At 36.8% G+C, this 21,927-nt stretch overlaps 1 protein-coding gene across 3 annotated transcripts in view; it reads left to right on the forward strand.

The window, feature by feature from the left end:
- The window catches only part of ZDHHC17 (zinc finger DHHC-type palmitoyltransferase 17), a 71,944-nt gene extending 53,236 nt beyond the window's left edge, over positions 1 to 18,708 (forward strand). The window contains exons 11-18 of one of the 3 annotated variants that reach the window (XR_008732377.1): positions 4,083 to 4,207; positions 5,623 to 5,685; positions 6,960 to 7,053; positions 10,874 to 10,957; positions 11,350 to 11,507; positions 13,577 to 13,671; positions 15,570 to 16,938; positions 18,445 to 18,708. Coding sequence is in view for 2 of the 3 variants with exons in the window: in XM_055711287.1 (XP_055567262.1) it covers positions 4,083 to 4,207; positions 5,623 to 5,685; positions 6,960 to 7,053; positions 10,874 to 10,957; positions 11,350 to 11,507; positions 13,577 to 13,671; positions 15,570 to 15,708 (758 nt within the window). In the remaining variant the exon portion in view is untranslated. Of the gene's footprint in view, positions 1 to 4,082; positions 4,208 to 5,622; positions 5,686 to 6,959; positions 7,054 to 10,873; positions 10,958 to 11,349; positions 11,508 to 13,576; positions 13,672 to 15,569 lie in introns of all 3 variants that reach the window. The other 2 variants (XM_055711287.1, XM_055711288.1) reach the window with 2 other exon arrangements.
- Positions 18,709 to 21,927: the final 3,219 nt, after the last annotated feature.

The following is a 21,927-nucleotide window of genomic DNA, read 5'->3' on the forward strand; positions in this document are numbered from 1 at the left end:
TTAGATGAAAGAAAAACACTGCACACTTGCAGTTAGGGATCATTTTAAAAACTGGATGTAAGAATTCTTGATTTTCATGCTTTCACAAAGTGCTTACAAAAGTGGTTTAAAACTGCAACAAGCCAACTGGTACAGTTAAGCAGTTAAGAACAAAAAATCCCATTTATATTACCAAAGTTACCTTCAAGGAAAACAGCAAAAAGCCTTGTATGCAAAAAAGAGAATCCAACAGCCATGTTTGTAGAGGAGCCAAAGACCCAAAAAATCCAAACCCCAGACCCAGCTATCTGGAGCTTCTGCTGTTCCCATGTCTAAATACTTCTACTAAATTTAAAAAAAAAAATAGAAATATTCCAGGGTGGCGGAGATGTCAGTGAATTTATTTTTTTTTTTTTGCAAACTAAGGGATTTTTTTTTGTGTTTGATAGAAGATGGAGGTGGAGAGCTTTTGCAGAGCTTCAGTTGATTAAAAAAGGATTTTTGTCTAATAAGTGCCTAGTCAAATGAGGCTTGTCATGTAGCTATCTGCTGTTACTGACCTGGACTCTTGGATCCAAATGTGCAGCAGTTATGAATTGATAGCTTCATTAGCATGTATTGATCTCCGACAGCTTACACTGGCTGCAGGTTTTTCACTTTAGGAGAAAAGGATTTATTGCTGGATTTCTAGTTAGTGGAAGGGAGCATCTTGGTATATAATGTGCATTTTGGCTTGGTTTCAGACTCCTGTATGACATGTGGCTGTGACAGCAGGAAGGTGCATGTGTTTGTGCCCTTCTAAATAGGCTGCAGTTCGGGATGAAAATCACGTTTACCTCATTCGTGGGTTGTGAGGTGCTTGTCTGGTTTAAATTTTCTTTTAAATGAGATGGTCTTTTTGGTTGCAAGTGGTTTTGTGGAATAATTTTCAGCCTGTTGTACTTGTTCTAATAATAAAAGGATATTGATTAGTACTAAAGTGGGAAGTGTTGCATGGGTGTTTCTGCTTTGTCTCTCACAAACTGGGGAAACCTCATAAAAGGCAGCAAATTAGTTACAGGGCAGAATGTGAATGTCTGCTATATCATGCATTTTGCAGCCCTTAATATTGTCATGTATTTATCTTTGTGTAGTTGGAAATGTGGATGTTAGGACAAAATAAGGCACTCTCTCTGGAGTAGGAATTCCCTACTTGGTAGCTAATGCAAACCTACAAGGGTTTCTTGCGTATGGGGGATTTTTCAGAGATGTCTGTGATACAAGTTGCTATGATTTTTTTGGAAGTAAACTTCAGAGGGGAATTCAAGATAATTTTAGATATGTCTAGTGTGGACATCCACATTGAAGTTAGTTGTTTAAGCTCTTTTAATAGCCAGTAGAGAAAAATAGCCACTTGTAGAGCACTGCTTCTCTGACTTAATTTAAAGATCTTGTTACTGAAGATAGATTGGATGTGGCTTTTTTCTTTGTTGTGTACGAAGGCATACTGAGTAGATACAAGGTAGGTGAGATGAATCCCACAGTTCGAATTGTTTTATTTACATCAGATGCCAGAAATATCCTGGGAAGACAATTCTAACTTTCCTTTCTCCTTCAAAGTGTGGTTGGTTTTCATCCCTTCTCCCCAGTTTTGCCAAAAACTTCTGATAAATGTGTTTTGAAGATACTAATGAAAAATACTGCTGACTTTGTCTTTATTCATTTACATAGTTACTGCTCATCTCTGCTTTCTCATGTAATCTCCCAACATCTCCCATCTTCAGCACAGAAGTACCTTATACACCACCATTTACACTGTCATTTACACTATCTGACACAACCATGGTAGAGGCAAAACTTAGACTCTGTGGGGAGTCTCATGCTCTCTGTATGTTGTGGAGTAAAATGGGGGAAGGGCAAGCTCAGAAAATGAACAGCTTCTTTATCGCATGGATTGTCCAAATTTTAGTCAGTAAAAAAACAATTCCAATACTTTTAAGGTTATAAAAACCCTTTTACTGGATTAAGAAATAAATTGTCTTTCCCCCTATGTTCTTAACAGTCCAGACATGATGTCTAGTAATTAGTAATGGATCATATAATTTTTTTTCATTTGTACCTTTGTTTGTAACAGATGTCTGATTAAGGTATGTTTAATGAAAAAAAAATTCACTGTTGCAGCCAAACACCCAGTGATGCTTGTAGTATTAATAAAGAAAATAGAATCTCTCTAGCTATAAAAATAAGTTGAACCAGATTATTCTTGGCAGCAGGTAATTTTAGAAGAAAAGTAGGAAGAAATTAGATTGTATAAATACTTAAGTCAGAGCTTGAATGTTTAGGTTATAGTACAGCTGGTGGGGTTTTCCCCCTGTTATAAGCTTGCTGGAAACAGCTTCTTAGAGGAAAGATTAATTAGCCTTTAGTCAGTTAATACTAGCACTCTACTGTAGAAGGTATATGATTAAAATTGTAATGTAACTTGCCGGTATTTTTTACTTCAAAATTCACAGCCAATTCCTCCCCTCAACAGAAGGAAAAGGAAAAGTTATTTGGGATACACTTCACATAAACAGTGAGACTTTGTTAGCATTTCAGAAGTCAAAAAGAGGCCTTACTTATGATTATTCATATTTTGGGGTTCTGTCACATCACAAGAGCAGTGCAGAAGGATTTGAGATCCTTACTGTTACTCTATAGAAATGCTGGGGTTTTTGTTTAATGTTTGTTCTAACTGTACCATATAGATTGGTTTATCAATGTAAATGTATGTAAATTTTTTTCTTAATACTACATAATGATTTCAATAAACATTTTCCCAAGAATAGTCAAACACAATAGAATATACTGGTAGATATATAGTAGAATGAATTTGAGCATCTATTCTAATTTCAAAATCCGATTTTTTTCAAATCATGCAAAAAGTGTTTTTTTTTGCTGTGTTTAACGTGTTATATGCCAGTTCAGTACAGATGCTTGGTTTCAAGTCTTACATGCAGGGTTTTGCAATGTATATGCACAACATAAAACTTTAATTGTAGTAAAACTTCTAATGACTACTGAAGTAGAGAGAAATATTCATCTAAGTTACTCAGAATATAGTGTAATGTGGGTGTGCAGTGATTTGTGCCTGAGCCATAAGTGTCCTTTTTGCCCAGATAATGCTATAGAGGCTTCTGCTGCCACAGTTTTGTCGAATGTGGCATCTCCCTGCAGCTATGACTGACAGCTGACAGGTATCTTTAGTCAAATTGGTCATGGCTTTTGTAGGTTTGCCAGAATAAATAGTTTTCCACCTTTTGTGGAAGAGGCATGTCCAAATTACTTGTTTTTTCAACATCACTGCTAAGAAATGTTTTAATTCTGTGAAGAAATGTCAGGTGTTGTAAGACTAGGCATATTCCATGGCAAGTCATTCAACACAGGAAATGTATTTTGAAACTAATGGTTATTTTCTGACTTTATATAGTAATTGATTTTTATAAACGCTTCCAGAGAATACTAATGCCTGTGGTTTTGTAAGTATTAGATGTATTAGTATGTTAAAAATAACTCATTGATGTAAAATATGGGTATTGCCTTATAATAGGACCAGGTTTCAGACTACCTTTCTTGGAGATTAGTAGTCTCGAGACGTGATTGCAGTGCAACAGTGGTCGTTGCAGCGCAATTCCTTCTATGGCTAGAAACAGTCTTTTCTGTGGTCTTAACGGGAATGTCAAGCCACTGAAGACAGAGGCAAATGTCTGTCTATAAATAGGGCACTGAAATGTTTATTGTGAAAACAGGAAATACTTTCAGAAGATAAATTTCATGGAATTTAATTTATTTCAGAGGGAAAATAATTACAAAAACTGAACTATCATTATTCAATCTTTAGAAGGGTAAGTGCTTTACAAGTGCCTCATGGAGAACAGCATTTTGAAAAGGAAGTTTTCAAGTTTGAGCAGTAGAAAATATTGAGTACTGAGTGCGTTCTTACAGCAGCACTGAATTTTGTTAATTCACAAGACAGTGAATTAAAGGCATTTGTAAAAATTAATTTAATTTTTTTTCAGAATTATCAATGGATATTTTCAAGAGGAAACTTGGTTTTAAACTTTAGATTCCTTGACCTTAAACACATTTGAATTTTTTCTTTATACATCTTCCATTCCTCGCTAATAGCATTGCACTTTTCTACAATTTTGGAAAATCCTGGAAATCTGACCCAGGAATCATCAAAGCCACGGAAGAACAAAAGAAAAAGGTAAAGCCATGAGATATGTGAAACTTGTTCTTCATCAGCTTTCCACTGGTTGGTCAGAGTAGTTTGCTATTCAGTAAAATTTCAGTAAGTTTTTGTATAGCAAAAGGTCTAAAATGTTGAAGAGTCTTATCTTCCAGGTTTCTTTTTTTTTTTTTTTTACATTTGGAATATCTGTTTAAGTCTTACTGGTCCAAAGTTGCATTTTAGTCATTTTAAATAAGAAAATAAAATTGCAACTTAAATTCTCAAGATAAAAAGTTTAAAAAGCAGTTGGGTGAAAATGAAAATGTGACATTTCAGAGGTTTGCCTGAAACAAATAACCCATTACGGGAAAAGTGATAGTTAATTTTATAAAAACTTTCCAGGCTTTTAATTTAAACAAATTTAAACAAACAGTAGAATCATTTTGGTTGGTTGGTTTGGGTTATGTTTCCTAGAAGCTCACATCCCACCAAAAGTAAATTTTCAGCTTCTATTTCATGGTCATTTGTGAAAACACTTGTGTGGATCGACATGAGACTACTTCAAATTAAAGCCTTATGTAGGAATGAAAATACATGAGCCTTTTAAAAGGGTGGTTGCAATAGCCTAAATTATTTTTGTATTTTCCAGTAGGTTACAATTGAGTTGTTAGTGTGCAGATTTACTCTGCAAATTCCCTTTCTGTTATTGCAAATTTGCCAAAGTAAATTCCAGACTAAATTCTCCTCCTTCAACTGGACTAAATTAAATAGAATAGTTAGCAACTGCACTTTGATTTGGATTCAGCAAATTGCACAAAAACGCACTTCATTTGATCTGCTTGCTTAAGTAGTTAAATGTGGTTACAATAGCCTTGCAGAACTGGATGGGAATTGTAAAATGCAGCTTCTTCAGGCAGATGCATATGTCTGTGGATGTTTTGGATTTCTTACATTGCAGCTATCTAAATTGTGAAATGATCTGTTTTCAGGGGTATAAACACATAAAAGGTGTCTTACCTTAATGTAGTGCTTTCTCATATTTTCATAATTTTTCTCAAAATGTTTAATGTAGAATTAGCCTTTAGCTTTGGAATAAGCAACTAAAAAAAATTCTTTTAATTCCAGATGACTAAGTCAAGTATGTATCAAAATTAATATAAGCTTGCTTTTCTCTAATTAAACCTAGCTAGATTAGGAATAAGTATAAGCTAAAATTAATTTAGAAGTAAATGTAAATACTGGTTTAATAAAGTAGGTTTAAAAACATTCAGCTGAATTTAAGTTGTTTCTGTGTGTAGAAAGTACCTGAAATGAATAGAGTTCGCAACCCTGGCTCTGAAAAGCAGCCATTACAATGGTTGTCACCATTTGTTTATGTGCAAAATTCTAAATTCCTTCTTTTTTTCTTTTTTTTTCTTTTTTTTTTTTTTTTTTTTTTTTTTCCCCTGCAGACAATAGTAGAGCTTGCAGAGACAGGAAGTCTGGACCTCAGTATATTCTGCAGTACCTGCTTGGTAGTGTATTTTATAATCAATTGCAGCACTGACTTAATGCTAGGCCAAAATTAGACGTTCCTGTACTGAACACATTTTTTGCCTTAGCGCAATTTCAAGGGCAGGATTTATTTGTAATCTTTACTTTAAGCACTGTCTTCAATAAATAATATATCTGTACACAAAAAACCTGCAATAAGAGGGGAAAAAAAATTACTGTGGAAAATAACTTGCTAGTGTCAAAATCCAAGTATCCAGTATATCTACCAAGATGGTTGATTATATATCTAACAAGTTAAGAAAATCACAGATGACATTCCACTACCTCTGTAACTCACAGTAAATTTATGTGGTGCTTCTAGTAAAATATTTTTTTCGAAAAGCAAGTGTATTTCTCAATTTGGCAGTAATGGGGGGGGGGGGTGGGCGGGGGAAATGGAATCTTAATTTTTATAAAGCTTGCCAAATTGCCAGCAAATATTTTTCTTGGACTAGTTAATACTTAGTTTCACCACAAAATATTTGAAAGAAAACAACTGCTTAAGGAAAAAAAAAGTAACCATAGTAAATGTAATGCTGTTTCTTTTTTATTTCTTTTTTAGAAAGTTAACTAGTAAATATAAAATTATAAAATTATCAAGGTTGTCAGTGTTACACTACAATGCTTTGACCTATGTAGAACATTAATGATGCTAATATTCCCAAAATTGAATCTGGAAAACTATGTACAGATGTGGCACCTTAAAATCTATGTGTGTTTGTATACATTTATGTCTCGAAATACTTAGTTATTGGTTCTTTTTTTATTACCGTTTTATATTTCTTTCAAAACATAACCTTTTAAAACAAAATTGTTGGGAGTAATTTAGCATTTTACATTCCACTGAGTCCCACTTGTCACATTCCTGTCTTTAGAAAATAAGCTGTAAGAGTTTATGTTAGAGCTCAGTTATGAATGATACTGACAGAAATGTAGAACTCACACTCATTCCACATTTGCATTGTTAAAAGACTGAAATGAAATTGGTTGCTATACAGAGCTCAATAGCTGGAGGTGACAGGAGAACTTTGTATGGGGAAAAAAATCCTGCATATAACAAACATACCATGAAAGTCATTTCAATGCAGTTGTATAGATGTTTGTGCCAAGATTGCTTTATAAATTAGCATCATGTTTGAAGTTCTCTAAAGGGTTAACAATAGCAAAATCAATTTAAATGGGGGGAGGGGGAGGTGTCCTATTTAAAATGTCAGTGGTTTTTGCTTTTCTAAACAAATGTTAATAACGGTTACAGATACGGAAGCCAGTGAGGTCCAAACACTGTGGTGTATGCAATCGATGTATAGCAAAGTTCGATCACCACTGCCCGTGGGTGGGTAACTGTGTAGGTGAGTAATTTGCTAAAATATGATGTCTTAACAGATAAAGAAGGGAAGAACTTCTGAAACTGGTATTGTGCAGGTTTCTGTCTGTTCTCATTTTACAGTAAGAGTAACTTAGCTTCTGCCGAAGTCTGAGGAAGAACTGTTGAGGACTTTTGGTAGGAGGGAAAACATTTTCAGTCTTGAGCTTGATCTTTTTTCTATGTGCAGTTCTCTGCATTATTCTCATTAGTATTGTCTGTTATATGCCCATCCTCAAAATTGTTCTGTGTCTAATTGTTTCCTATGTATACATTTTTATTAACATAAACTCTAGTAATTAAAAGATGCAAAGCTAAACTGCTTTTTAATGTCTGCAGAAAAGGCATGTACTGATCCCACAACTGATTTTTATCCAGTACATAGGATAAAAATGTTCTTCTTTACCAATAATTTTCAGTAATTTAATGGGAAAGTATATGTATTCAGAAATGTCATGATTATAGCAGTTAGATACAGAATGACTTCCTATTGAGGTATTCGCCTCTTTTTGACCCCCCAGGTAGTCATTTATTCTCCCCAGTGATGATGAAAGGAATGGGTATAGAACAGGAATAAGGTCTCTAAATGCTACTATTCCGTGTCACACTTTTTGAGAAACTTACTCAAAAGCCTTTATTATGCAGGGAGCACTGAAGACTTCACAGCTAAGAAACTGAGTGCATCTTGCTTCACTGGGTTATTTTTTTTAGGACACAAGCAGAGGTAACTTTAAAGTTGAGGAGGAATTAGGACCTGGATTCATTGACAGCTGACAGCCAATAAATGCTTTGTTGCCATCCTTCCAAATATATATAATAATGGATAGTCATAGTAGGTTGGTATTATGATCAAGAATAAAATAGTCAGTGCTGGCATTTGAATTGTAATAGAAGATCACTGAAGCCTGAGATGGACTTCTATCACTCCTTTCTATTTTGTATTTCCTACTGATGTTACTACCTGAGCTACTTTTGATTAGTATTTTAGACATTCTACAATGAAGAACTAAGACTTTTAGTTAACACAAGCAGGGGGCCATAGACTCTGAGGTTTTGGAGAGTGTTTAGTGACAGTTTGTTTTGCAAGAGTGCCGAGGAGTACTTGTCAATGGGACAAAAAGATCCAGCATTTTAATCAGTGACTGGAAAAGCATAAAGAGCAGAAGGGGGAGGAAAGACCTTAGTTTGCATGGAATAGGAGAGTCTACAAGTAATGGGATGAAGTTATATGGAGGAAATGTTTTTTTAAAAAACAGTGGTGATGGAAAAGCAAAATCTGTCCACTAGTGGTCTTGTACAGATTGGGATAACTGGACATAAAAGTAAACATTCAGACGCTTGAAAGTATGCTGGGAAAAAAGCATTAGAAATCACATTATGAGAGCAGCCCTGAACTGGAGGGAGTGATGGTCTAAATGACCTTATACGGCTTCTCTGTTTCTCTCAGACTGGTACGTGGTGACTCTTGATTATAGGATCACAAAATAGAATCCATTCTTAAAATAGCATTCATGGCATGTTTGCCAAAAAGGGAAACATGAATTGAGCCTTTCTGAAAAGGTGGAATTTGGAAATGTTTTATGTAGTCTTCCTCTGAATGTGTTTGAAGGATAGAAATTTTACTAAAGATAGGACTGAGAAATATTGTAAGAGCGTGTACAGACACTCTAAAATAAATCCTTTGGAGATAAATCTTGGCACATAAAGACATTGAGAGAGAATATTTTCACCATTCTGAAGAGGTTGATAAGAAGTGCAGCTATTTGGAAAATAAATTGACAATTGGGCAAATTATTTTCATCCTACCCACAAGATTTTATTTAAAATTACAGTGAGCAAGTCTCCAAAAGTGATTCTACTTACCCTTTTAATGGAGTATCAAAATAGCATTATGCTTCTTAAAGTTGGTTGTTTGAAAATGAAACCCAACAGATTTTGTTAAACTTGTAGTTACGTTTCAAACACAAACTGCAGGCTTGCAACAGAAGTAACAGTATGGAAGGAGTTAAAGCCAAATCTTAAACCATTGTGTCATGTGGGTTATGCTGACATTGTACTGAATTATTGTTCTGATAGCAGTGATGCAGAAGGTAGGTCTTGTGTATGTGAGAAATTTGTTTACAGTTTAGAATAATGATCCTGTTTCCCCCCCAGTAAAGATTCTTCTCCAAGGAGCTGAAAGTAGGAAAATTAAGAAATAAACAGACCATCAAAATCATGCAATATAACTCCATCAGTAAAAAATCAGTGATCTTTATTATGTTATTACCTATGTATAATATAAGCACAACCATATAAAATAAATCAGCAACAATTCTTACAGCATTGTTTAAACTGTGGAGAATAACTGTGTTCCTGCCAGTCCAGGGTGAAACTGTAGAGAATGGTGCTGAGTTTTGCCAGATCTTATTTAATACACAGAAGAAAGGCAGTTTCTCCACTTTCCTTTCCCAAAGTCTTTTTTCTAACCTATGACTAAGATTGTACCCCTCTCATTTATGGATTTATGGTTTTGAATGCTATATGTATGTTTTTACCAAATACAGATGGATTTCCTCTAGAGTTTTGTTCAGTATCATTGAAGATGCGGCTGAAAGTAGCATCTCATCATGTGCCTCTCAGATGGACCCCTAGGACACCGTTTAACTTCAGTTTTTTACAAAAATACCTTTTCTCAAACGTAACAGTTTTGAAGTATAGACTGGAAATGAAAGTGATACCTTAGGGACATTCCCAGCACTGTTTCTCATATGCTGTTAGGTGATTGAAGGCAATGTTACAACATATTTTATGTCTGCAGGAACTTGTTTGATTTTCAGGGAAATGTCTTGTGTTTAGTCTAGCTTGTGTTGTATGTGTATTTTTCCTCATCTCTTATTTATATAGTCTTTCAGTTCACTTGCTGAAAGCACTTTATTTTCTGCCTCCAGAGGATGCTCTTGTTTTAGCAGGCAAAACATTTGACATAATGAAGGAGTAAATGCTGTGCTGGTAGATGATGACAGCCAAATCTTTTGTAGCCCATTATCATCTCTGTGGGTTTAGTTTACAGCCTAGAGCTCTTGGAAGGTTGCAACAGTGGACATATTTTACAAACAGAAGGAAGCTGAGTAGTTCAGAATTATGACGTACTCACATAAGAGGCATCTTTTTAGCTCTGTTAATGTTAAAAATAAATCAGTCTTTTAGTAACTGAATTTTCTTGCATTTAAATTCTGGTTTAAGTAGAATGTTTTTTATCCCATTCATTATTTTAGCCAGGTTGTTAGGCCTCATCTGTTCAGTTACATGTGTTTGGTTTACAAGTTCTGTTAGATATTTTATTTTCAGCTAGCTTCTTGAGTTTGCTTATTATCAAGGGAGATTGTATATTTATTCGTATTTCTATTTCTTTTAAGAAAGTGAACTCTGTAGTCTGATTTTTTAAATGGAATTTTAAAAATATTTTTTGATGTGTGATTCTTGGCAGTTCAGGGCGCTGCTGCAGCTGTCACCAACATTGTCCTAAATACTGTCTATCCATTTTATTAGCTCATGAAAGAGGTTACAGATGAAATGCATTTGTGTGAATTGCAGCTGTAATGTGACAGAAATTGAAGAAAATAAGACATTGCTGTCTAAGAAAAAATCATAAGTAAACTAGCTAATTTCACTGTCTTGAAATAACATTGGCTTAGTATTGGAGAGTGATGTTTCTGTACACAATACTAAGCAGTACTTCTAAGCGAGCAATTAAACTTTCTGATGTAGTGTTGTCTTTCTTATGAAAGTGTAGTAATTTGATCCCTGATGTTGTGCAAATTTAGGAGCAGGGAACCATCGCTATTTTATGGGATACCTGTTCTTCCTGCTTTTTATGATCTGCTGGATGATTTATGGATGTATCTCTTGTGAGTAAATGTGGTTTTTTGGCTTTTTTAAAATTGTTTATAAGTACTTTATCTCCTTGTATGGATTTTTACCGATTTCTGGCGTATCAGAATTTTGGATATTTTTATGCTGGAATTGAACTGTGTATGAATAATTTACTGTATTGGATATTTTAAGTTAGAAGATGATGGGGTTTTGTCCTAAATTTTTTTCTTTATCACAGCCAAGTGTGTGCATATGTTATATATTTATGGCACTGGGAAAGGAAAAGAGAGCATGTAAAACTATTTTTTGGCACATTGTCATTTTCTTATTTAATTTAGTACATTCTAATGTGGGCATCATGTTGATGTACGGTAAACATATCTTAAATCTTTTATATTGTTTTTGACACTTTGTTTTTTTTCTGTAGACTGGGGTTTCCATTGTGAGACAAGTTACGCAAAGGATGGATTTTGGACCTATATTACACAGATTGCTACTTGTTCTCCGTGGATGTTTTGGATGTTTCTAAACAGTGTTTTTCACTTCATGTGGGTGGCTGTGTTACTCATGTGTCAGATGTATCAGGTATGGAAGAGCACTTCATTTGTAATGCTGAGTCTTGGGAGCGACATAAGAATATCACATAGTTCTGTCATTTAAATTTTAATGTTCATTATGCAAGACCAAGTGTGTCTCAGCCACGCTGGAGGAGGCAGGCATCTGTTGTCTGTGGATATAGGCATTGTTCGCTTCTCATTCACTTGCACTTTTTTTTCCCCCAAGAGGCTGAAATGCCTACTTCCTGCTTTCCGTTCTCAGGGAAGGGCAATGAAGACTAATAAAGGATAAGATGTGTGGGTCAAACTTAGAATAATGCAGTATGTCATTAGCAGAAGGAGGGTGGTGACTTCAAAGGGGATGCAGTAATTTCTTACACTGATTCAGTGTGATCTGAGGTCACATCACTGTAGTGTAATTTGACAAAACCCAAGTTTTTCATTATCCTCTTTAAGGAAAGACAAGTCATACTGAAAGCTTTCAAGTATGACTTGAAAGTCTTTTAGTATGACTTGTCATTAATGAACCATGAGACTTACTGATTTAATCTTTCCAGAGATCCTGGAAATAAAAATAATCCTCTAAGGTTTAGGTAAAACTTTTCAGGAAATTTAAGGTTTTCCTCCTTTCTCTACAATATTCATCATTTACAACATACATCAACTTCAAAATCTTCTATGCATCAGTGAGAGCTGTTCATTCTTTTAGAGGTGTTTCCTGCCCAAGACAAATGAGCAGAGGTAACTACATGTATTTCAGGTGGCTTTCAAAGCAGTCTAACCCACCAGACTTCAGCAGAATAAGCATGTAACTTTCCAGAGAGTCTTCCATCATACTTGTATCATTGTCCATTAAATTCCCCATTGAGGATTCCTGTTAATCTTTGAACTATGCCACTTGGAAAAATAAGTCTCATAGTATTTTGTATTGTTAGTGTAATTAAGCAAAATAATCCTAGCATTTGAGTTCTTTATAATCATCCTTGAAAAATGAAAACCAAACACACAGTCATATTACTAAATTTCTCAAGAGTTTTATGCACAGAAAACTGAGGATTGTTCTGGGCAAGTATCTTTGGAGCTTGCTATAATAATGAAATTGATAGAGATTATTTTGCAACTGCGTAGCCCCTGCTCTTACTACTTTTACTTTTCCTCTCCATCATAAAATTTGGACTTGTTATTGAACTGGTCAGAGTTATTGTCAAAACACTAACTACTATCTAAGAAAAATAATTAAAAACCTGTATTTCCTACTTCAGAAGTTGGCCACTGAGAGTCCGTTTATATACATAGACATGAAACTTCACTAGGATATTAAGTACATCTAAATGAGGCAAGCCAGCCCAAACTTAACTTTTAAAATGTTGCTTTTGTAGCATGCGGCAGAGTTGACTTTTTATATTTCACTAGGAATTACAAGATTTTGTCTTCCTGTAGTACAAGGTCGCTAAGGGACTTCTCACATTTTTGTTTCCAATTACATCACGTTACAGTAAACTCCAGTTTTGCTTAAGATACTCTTTTAGGCTAACATAGCTGGAAAGCTGTTACAGAAAATAATCTTTGGGCCAAATGGTTCTCTAAAAAGGGAAAAAACAACAACAACAAAAACCCCATGTTTTTTTCCTGTCATCTTTTTGTCTTGCAGACAGAAAAGTTACGTTACTGCAACAAATTTATAAATGGGAAAAAATGTATTGCTGGAGCTGTAACCAGAGTGTCAGGAGGAAACCAAAGTCATTCAAATGCTGTATAAAGTAACTCTGGAATCTTTTTTTACAGTACACTTCAGCTGACAATGTAGTAAAGGCATCTCTTTCTTACGAACCAAGAAGTCACAGTTTATTCAGTGATCGTGATTTATTTCTGATCACTTTCAAAATTAAACTGTTTGGACAGTCTGGTACACCTGTTGCATGGTGTTTTATGTCAGGACCTGGTAATTTCCCCAGACAAAAATTCTTTCTTCAAAAGAAGGAGTATTAAACAATACATTTGATCCTCATGCTAGGGCTTGTTTTGGTCTGGCTCATGCAGGACTTGTTTGCATGTCTTTTACATGTGCTAAATTGCTTACTCTTCTTCTGTCTTCAGATATCTTGCTTGGGTATCACGACAAATGAAAGAATGAATGCAAGAAGATACAAGCACTTTAAAGTTACAACCACATCTATTGAAAGCCCATTCAAGTAAGTTTTAAAGTGTAAACATATTTCTTATTTTTGTAGCCTTGCATACATCTGAATGGTGCAGCTTGTTGAAACAGAACATAGCTAAATACTTTCAGAGTATTTTCAGTACTTGGAATGCTGGATCTGTCAGCTATTTTTACAGTAACACATTCTGTCCAGTTAAAGGAAGTGATAAATGTTTTGTAGTGACTGTAGACAGGGATGCATAAACATAGAAAAGAATGGTTTCCAGCAGTGGTCATATTTTGCTGTGGTGTTTATGGGGAAATAAATATCCTCTTTATAAATCAGATGCCCAAAGCAGAGGTGGTTGCTTATTGCATGATGTCGATGTGGACCTGGATCTTCACTTTCACGCCAGGCACTTTCTCCTGATTAATATTTAATGTGCTGTTGAATTTGCATTGTCCAGTTGCTCTCTTTACCGCGAGAAAAGAGGCAGCACTTCCTTCCTGCTCGGGAGGAAGGGCATGGGCAAAACTGTTTGTGGGGAAGGGAGCAGGCAGCCCCAGGAACTGAAGTGGGTGTTGCATGGGTGAGGCATGGGCTTTTGGTTATCAGTATGTGAAGGGTAGCTTGGCATTCTGGTTTCTGTAGTAATGAGGGTGCAAGCTGAAAGAGGGGTGCTTGGGGGTGAAACAGCACGGGGATGAGAATACGGCAGCACGGAGCAGCTTGTGGAGCCAAAGCAGGAAATAAATGAAGGCATGAGGCTGGTATGTCGGTGGGTTATGGGCACGTTACAAAAGGAGCAGTGAAAGGACAGAGGCATGTCTCAATCCTGCTGTGTATGCGGCGTCTCCTCTGGGGGCTGCTGTTCTTTCAGGTGGCACACAGAAGATTGGTGTTATTGTTGCAGTTTGATTTTTGTGCTAGAAGTTTGTGTGATTTTTATTTTTTTTTTTTTTTTAGTATCTCTCCTTACAAAACTTCTGGTAAGATGCAGATAAGCATCTCTGTATGGTTGCAGTCTTCCTACAGATTAGAGTTGTAAGAAAACCAGATAATCATTTTGCCTGAAGAACACAGGGTGGTGCGTGGGATAGGAGAACCCCACTGGTTTGATCTCCAAACTAAAGTCACATTCACAAACTATTTTCACTGAAGAAGCTGCTGTTATAAAAAAGACTCCTGAAAATAACACCAGATAATATATATAATAAATATTTAATATAATAAATAACTGCTTGGCATCACCTGTCAGATGAAGAATTGACATCAAGTGGTTGCTTAGACTTGCTCTTGCAGGTCATAACAGGAATTTCTCTTCCAGAAAACCATGATCTATCCAGCCCATGTGTAATTAAGTTTAAAAAACCCAACATGTTGGAATTTTGATGTAGGTATCTTAAATATTTGACAATTAATTGATTCAGCAGTGGAAAGCACTTGAGTAGTTCGTTTAATTCAGATAATGCTTTCTTAATTTGTGTTGCCTAGGGACTTAATTGATCTTAGACTTGCAGCTGGTGGATTGGTACGTGTGGCAGAAATAGATATTAATAAAAATGGAAATTATTCTAGGAAGACATCCAGGCCATGCTGTTTTGCCTTGCATCCATCCGTACAATGCAGCTTACCCCTTAGAAAGGGATCTGAATTGCCACGCTACGCTACATGATGGTGCATCGCCAATAACATGTTACATTTCTCCATACGGTTTTGTAGGTAGTAGAGAAAAAGTTAGCGTCTTGTTTGTGTCCAGGTCTGGTGACTACTTTTATTTCAGAACTCGCTCATCAACAAGCACTAAGATAATTCCTAACTGAATTGGTTTTCTACAGTTAGGAACTTAAAGGGTGAAGGATCGGATTTGTGGGTAGACGAAAAATGTTGTACTTTGTTAGATCAGCTGTGATACTGCTTACTAACATGTGGTTTTGGTTTGTTTTTAGCCATGGATGTATAAGGAACGTTATAGACTTCTTTGAATTCAGATGCTGTGGTCTTTTTCGGCCTGTTATCGTGGACTGGACAAGGCAGTATACAATAGAATATGATCAAACTTCAGGATCAGGCTACCAGCTAGTGTAGCACCACCTTCATCCTGTGAGCATATCATATCTGAGTGGTGCCTGAAAAATTTTCTCTCTCTCTCGAATCCGCATCCCTTGAAGAGTAGCATGCTATGTGTAGGGCTGATGATGAATCATAAGGTACCTTCTCTTCATCAGAATTTTATTAACAAAAGTAAAAATGGACAGAATAAACTGCCAAACCTGATAAGGAAGAGGAGGAAGATCAAAAAGGGATTTTAACAGTTCTTAACATGAGAATTATTTGCGACAGCATATTCACAGTATTTGTTGCTGGGGTTTTTATTTAAGGTCTTTCACAATGGAGCATGAGGTTACTGAAGTATTGACATAAGTAGTTATGTTGTGCTAAGCAGAAAAACTTATTTCCCAATATAATTCCACTGAAACAAGAATATAGAGTATAAAACTAAATTTCATGATGCAGAGTTCACTGATTGCTATGTTGTAGTCCCTGTAATGTGATTTTTTTAATACAGATTTTCTGTAGTATTTCGTACATTGAAAAATGTGCTTTTCAGTACTGTTACATCACGTGGTGGGAATCCCCTGTAACATGTTAAGTTTTAGCAGTAGGGCATGTCAGATAATGTTGAGAAAAAATACTTTGCCCACATTTTATGGTGATTGTTTTTGCCACCAGCTAGTGGTACAACTAAATACTTGTAGTAACCCTGTTCTGAGACCATATAGTCTGAAATAAACAATTACAAAAATAAGGAAAGCTCTTCTGTCAAAATTAAAGCCCTGTTTAAATGCATGATACACCTGTAAAACTTAATCACAGCATATAATGTTCAGGAAGAAAGGGGAAAAAATTCATTTACTATGAAGTAATTAATATAAGCAACTTACAAACTAGCATTGTTTTAATATTAGGTTTGGTCCTCATACAGTACAGCGTAGTGTAATTGGAGAACTGTTGGAAGAGAAATTGCATGGGGGAAACCACAGATGTGAAAGCAAATATCTCAGTTATAAAAAGACAAGACAGTTTTAAATTGAATGCAACTGCAGAAGTAAAACCCAATGTTGTCTGAAATATTTACTTTGCTTGGATGTAAAATAATGGAAACCAATCTGTAAAACAAATAATTTAAAATCGCCCTGATAGCACGCACACACAGAAAATGTAACGCAACTTCTGAAGATGATGGTGTACTGGCACGTGGAAATCACCCTTAATTTCTGGTTTTTTAAGTTCTCATGCTACAGATATGTTTGGAAGGTAAGGAATGACCTGAAATTGCATTCCAAAGGGGCTTTTCTTGAATGTGATGCACTGATTTTTTGTTATGGTGTTTTCATAAACTCATAGTGAATTGTTCACTGCTTCCTTAACTATTGTTTACAGAGAGACTGAGAATCAGGTTAGTTCTCTTCTAAGTGCTGTAGCAACCCAGTGGTTCGAGAAACCTGTGAGGGGAGTTTGGGGAGGGACCTGAAAGCAGATGTCTGAGACTAGTGTAAAGAATGTGTATCTGTATATAAATAATTTATCAAATAGTTTTCTCTCTGTGGGTGTGTTTAGTGTATTCAAAGCTGCTCATTTTCATTTTATTCAACCAAAAAAAGTGTAGGAAGATATCTAATGAGCTTTTAGTGATGTTCAATATTGCTGTTAATAGGCATTATGCCCTGCAAATTCACTGCATGTTTGATGCTTGGCAAAATTAGCGTTTTCTGTAATATGCAGATTACTGGTAATAAAGCAATCTAGTGGTATTCCCGGCCCTTGCCTTAGTAAGAGGAGCAGTGAAACTGTAAATAGTTGATGTTCAGTATTTGCAAGTAAACATTTTTTCTGTAGTTGTTCATTGATCTCAAGACACACACTTAGTTTGCAAGTACCAGATATCAGGATTTACAGAAGTGCAGCTTTAGAGTACTTGAATGTTTAATACTGGAAAAGTCAACATCGTCTTGGACACAGTTTTAATGGGAGAAGTTTGGGTGTAGGGGTGGCAAGAAGCTTTTACTATTTTTGTCAGACAAAATTTGTAATCCTAATGAAGACACATTCTCTTTCAGTGAAAACAGTTAATATCAGTTATTCCTATTTTTTCTAATCAGAAAAAAGCATGAAGAATTTACAATGTTTATTTTAATCACCAGTAATGTCCTGCATATTTGTTCTTTTTTTTTTTTTCCCACATTTTTGCTGGGGGTCAGCTGACTTGAAGTTTGATACACTTTATTAAGCATCGCCTAGCACCAGGAGAGCAGTTCAGTATGTGATACAAGTTTTGGGTTTAGTTGCCCAGTAGCATTAACTGCCATGAATTGTCACGCAGTCCATGTCAAAAATGTTTGCAAAAGAAGAGGTGATCTTTGGTAGTATGTAGTGAGTTCTGCACTATTTACTTGTTAATAGCTCTCTGGTGACAGTTCTCTCAAGGCCTGCAGAATTTGGGTAATAGTAGGTAGTTGTGAAAATTAATTTGCTATATGGATTTGGGATGTATGAAGTTTCCAGTGCAAAATGTAACTTGTCTTGAGTAACACTGAATTGTTTGATGTAAAATCATAAAATCACGCAGGGGGGAGCCAACTATGCAGCATTTTTCTGTCAAGTTATCAAACTTACAAATTACTTGTTGAACCAAAACTGCATTGCTTCTGAAACTTAACAAAGCTGATCCAGACCAACAGCAGATCAGACTAACTTAATCTGGCATAGGTAGAATAAATGGGAATTTTGTCTTGGCCCTAAACATGTGCTGTTTCTTTGCAGGTTTCTGTATTCTTTGATGTCCACCAGATTATTTTTTTTAATTAATGTGTAAAACAGCATCGCTACATTTTAAGCTATGGATTTTTTTGTATATTCTTTATTTATAACTGTGCCAAGTATTATTTTAATACTGTCGAGATCTTGATGTATTACATTGTGAACAAAAAAAAAAAATCTGTAAAATGTTTAATAAATTAGCTCTCCTTACATAAATTAAATCTGTTAAATTTTGTAAGTTATTAATCAAATAAATATTGACTCTTAGATGCAGTGTTTGTCTTGACTTGGGATGTGATTTCACACAGTGGTGTTTCTGTCCAGTTTCAGAAGCCACACCAGGAAAAACTAGCTGCTATCTTGCATTTTACTTTAGTAAAGTCTTTCCGGAAAGATTTACAGGTGTCTGAAAGGTAGTTTGTACCCAGGTCTGTGCCTGTGTGAAATCCTGTGAACCACTGAACGGGGTTTCGGTGAAGCCCTTTGTACTACCAATTATAGAGTTACCATTCACTAATTAGATAGTCCTTTCTTTTGTGCAAAACATGCTTGCAAGGTAATGTTTCTTAAGGGGAAATTCCTTCTAGGGAATGTTTCAGGTGGCCAAATGTGCATATTTAAATGACATTTGAGGTATTCTAAGGGTAAACAGAACATCCAGGTAAGGCTGGGAGATATGACCAAGATGTGTGCTTCTATGTTGCGCTTGCAGGAGACAGAATACCTTGACTCTTCTGGTCTGTGCTGAAGGTCAGATTTTGAGTAGAACCAAGGTAACCATCCAAGTTGGGCTTTAATCAGGATGTTTATAACCAGCAGTATGTGTTAAAAGTATGAGGCTGGGACGTAAGAGCATACCTAACGGGGAGGAAAAAAAAAAGTCTCTCTGGTTTCTGATGGTTGTGGGTTCAATACTGACACTGAGAATTGTTGGTGCTCTTCTCCCCTTCCCCATCCCCAAGCAATGGTTCTGGTGAGGCTGGGCCCAAGCTTGCCTCTGCTGACCACCCTTTGACTTGTCTGGTAAAGATCAGGGAAGGTACTTCCTGTTTTTAAAAAAGACATTCTGTGCTGAAGGTCTCTGTCGGAGATTTGCAGTGCTCCACCAGAGCAGCTGCTGCTCCTGGGAGGTATGGGTGGGCTCCTGATGACTTGAAAGCTGGTTACTGGGTTTGTTTACTCGGGAGGAACCTGCCCTCTGCACCCTCATTATGGCTTGATTACAGTTCACTCCTTTGTACCTCCCATGAGCTGCCTTTAAGTAAAATCAGATTTTTCTTGCTACGAAAGCAATGCCTACTTGTGAATGCTTGTGTTTGGATTTTACCCACCTTAGGCTGCTGCATGGATATCAGTAAAAATTGCACCTGCTAATTCCAGGTTGAATTTTTTTGCAGCATCTTACAAACTTAGTGCTATATCCATATGGCCTCCAATCCTAGATACTGCTTAAGATCTCCCGATCATGAAGTCAAAGTACTGTTGAGAACCAGTCTCTCCTGGAATCAGGGCTCCAAACCGAGACTAACTCAAAGCGTTACTCCAGCCTGGGCTGAGTTTTTTTATTCACCAGTGCTTTGCTGCAGCTGAGGAGTTGACAGTACCCAAGTGAAAGCACTTCAGTGCAGGGTAATCATTTCTCTTGACTGGTATATTGTCTTCATGGTTACAAGTTTCCTTTTTTCCTTCATTTCTTTATTGTTCTGTTGTTAAGTTAGCTAGTGAGGTGTAGAGCAGTATGGAGCTGCGAGGTATCGCTGTGACTCCCTCCAGGAAATGAAAGCCCTTGGTTGTTAGCAGTTTTCATCACTTCCACTCACTTCTACAGTTCATTTTTCTAGGAACTTAAAGCTCTCTTTTTATAGGTAAATGAGTAATGTGTTAGATGCCCATTTTTGTCAGCATAAATTGCACCTGCCAACTCTGCTAATGTCGTGGGATTCGATCCACTACAGTAGCTACATCAACTAATGGGGAGGTGTTTCATCAGCTCAGTAGTGTGTTAGGAGCATTATCTTAGTTTCTGTCTATCAAACAGTGCCGCTCAGCATTTTACAATGCTTTTCCTCAGAAGAGGAAGCACTTCCATCAGGTAGCAAGGCAAGGCTATGGAAAGGGAATATGGTCATTGTCTTCATGTTGTTGGCTGCTGGGGCCTGGATACCGCTTGTAAGATAGAGCTGTCCCTGCTCAGGTTGGAAGAGTTGGAGGGGATCAACCCTTCCTGCACAACTGCCAAGTTGGCAAAGGAGAAAAGTACTTTTTTCGGGGTTGGGGGTTTTTGTTGTTGTTTGGGGCGTATTGGGAATCACCAGTATGAGTAGCAGGACCAAAGGTTTCTGCCCAGGTTTCCTGGGCTGCGCTGTTGCTGTCTCACTCCCACCTGAAATGTGTGCTGCTTCTGCCTTACTGTTGTCTTTTTCAGTTGTAATCTTTCCCTCTCTGTGAACTGTGCAAGCTCTTGGCTCACATTTTGAGCTGGCTGTCCTTCCTCAGAACCACATTGTTCCTTTGTAACCTGTACAAAATGCTCTTTGTGTATTATTTTGACTAGTAAGTATTTTTCTAATTAGGCTTTTGGCTTGCACTGCTTCACCGCCTCAGACTGCAGTCACAGATGTTGCTTGAAACTCTGCCTTAGACTGCACCGACCCACTTGCTTAGCATTTTATTCCAGTATTCTCTGCCTTGAATACATCTCCATAAATGCACTCTGTGAAGGTTTTTTTCTCCAAAAAAAGTATCGGCCTGCCTGCTTCCCAAACCAGACAGAGTTTCAAACCTCATTTTTTCTTTAACTAACTTCTGTTGGGCACAATGAGAGTTGAAACTGAACCTCCCCCTCCACCCTGGAGCACCATGTGGGTTGTAGCTACTGGGACAGAGCTTGTGCCTCCCCATGGATGTAGTCGACGTCTAGTGAAGCCCTTGTTGTGCAAGGGCATGCCCTTTGCTGGGAGGGGTGGAAGGGCGCTCCTACAACCAACCTGCTGGAGCTCAGGGATGCTCCTCTGAGGCACGGTTTGTGCTGTGAAGAGGCATCTGCCCAGACACCGTGTGCCTCCCCTCCTTATTCTAGGCAACAAAGCCTTTAGCTTTTGAAAAGGAGCTTTGCAGAAGAGCCTGAGCACGCTGGTGAAGGTCTGCTTCAGGTGCTCGAGAAACTCAGAATTAGATTTTTTTTTAAAAAAAAAAATTAAAATAGCGAAACTGCTTATACTAGATGCTGGTTACTAGCAGAAAAATAAGGCAAGTTGTCTTAAAGGGGTGATTTTTGCATAACTGTTTTAGGCTTAAGTACCGTGTTCTCACACAAGGCCTTTGTGGTGGGCTGGTCCTGGGTCTCCTGGTGAGGGGGTGGCTCCCATTTGTTTCACAAGAAATGCAGTTGCAGGTGCTCTCAGCTCAGGCCTTGCAGGCTTGTGTTGGGACCTGCTCCAGCCCCTGGAAGAAGCCAAGCTCTTCTGTGAGTTTTCTGCTCAAGAT

Source organism: Falco cherrug, chromosome 5 (genome assembly GCF_023634085.1).
Source record: "Falco cherrug isolate bFalChe1 chromosome 5, bFalChe1.pri, whole genome shotgun sequence".
Taxonomy (NCBI): Eukaryota; Metazoa; Chordata; class Aves; order Falconiformes; family Falconidae; genus Falco; species Falco cherrug.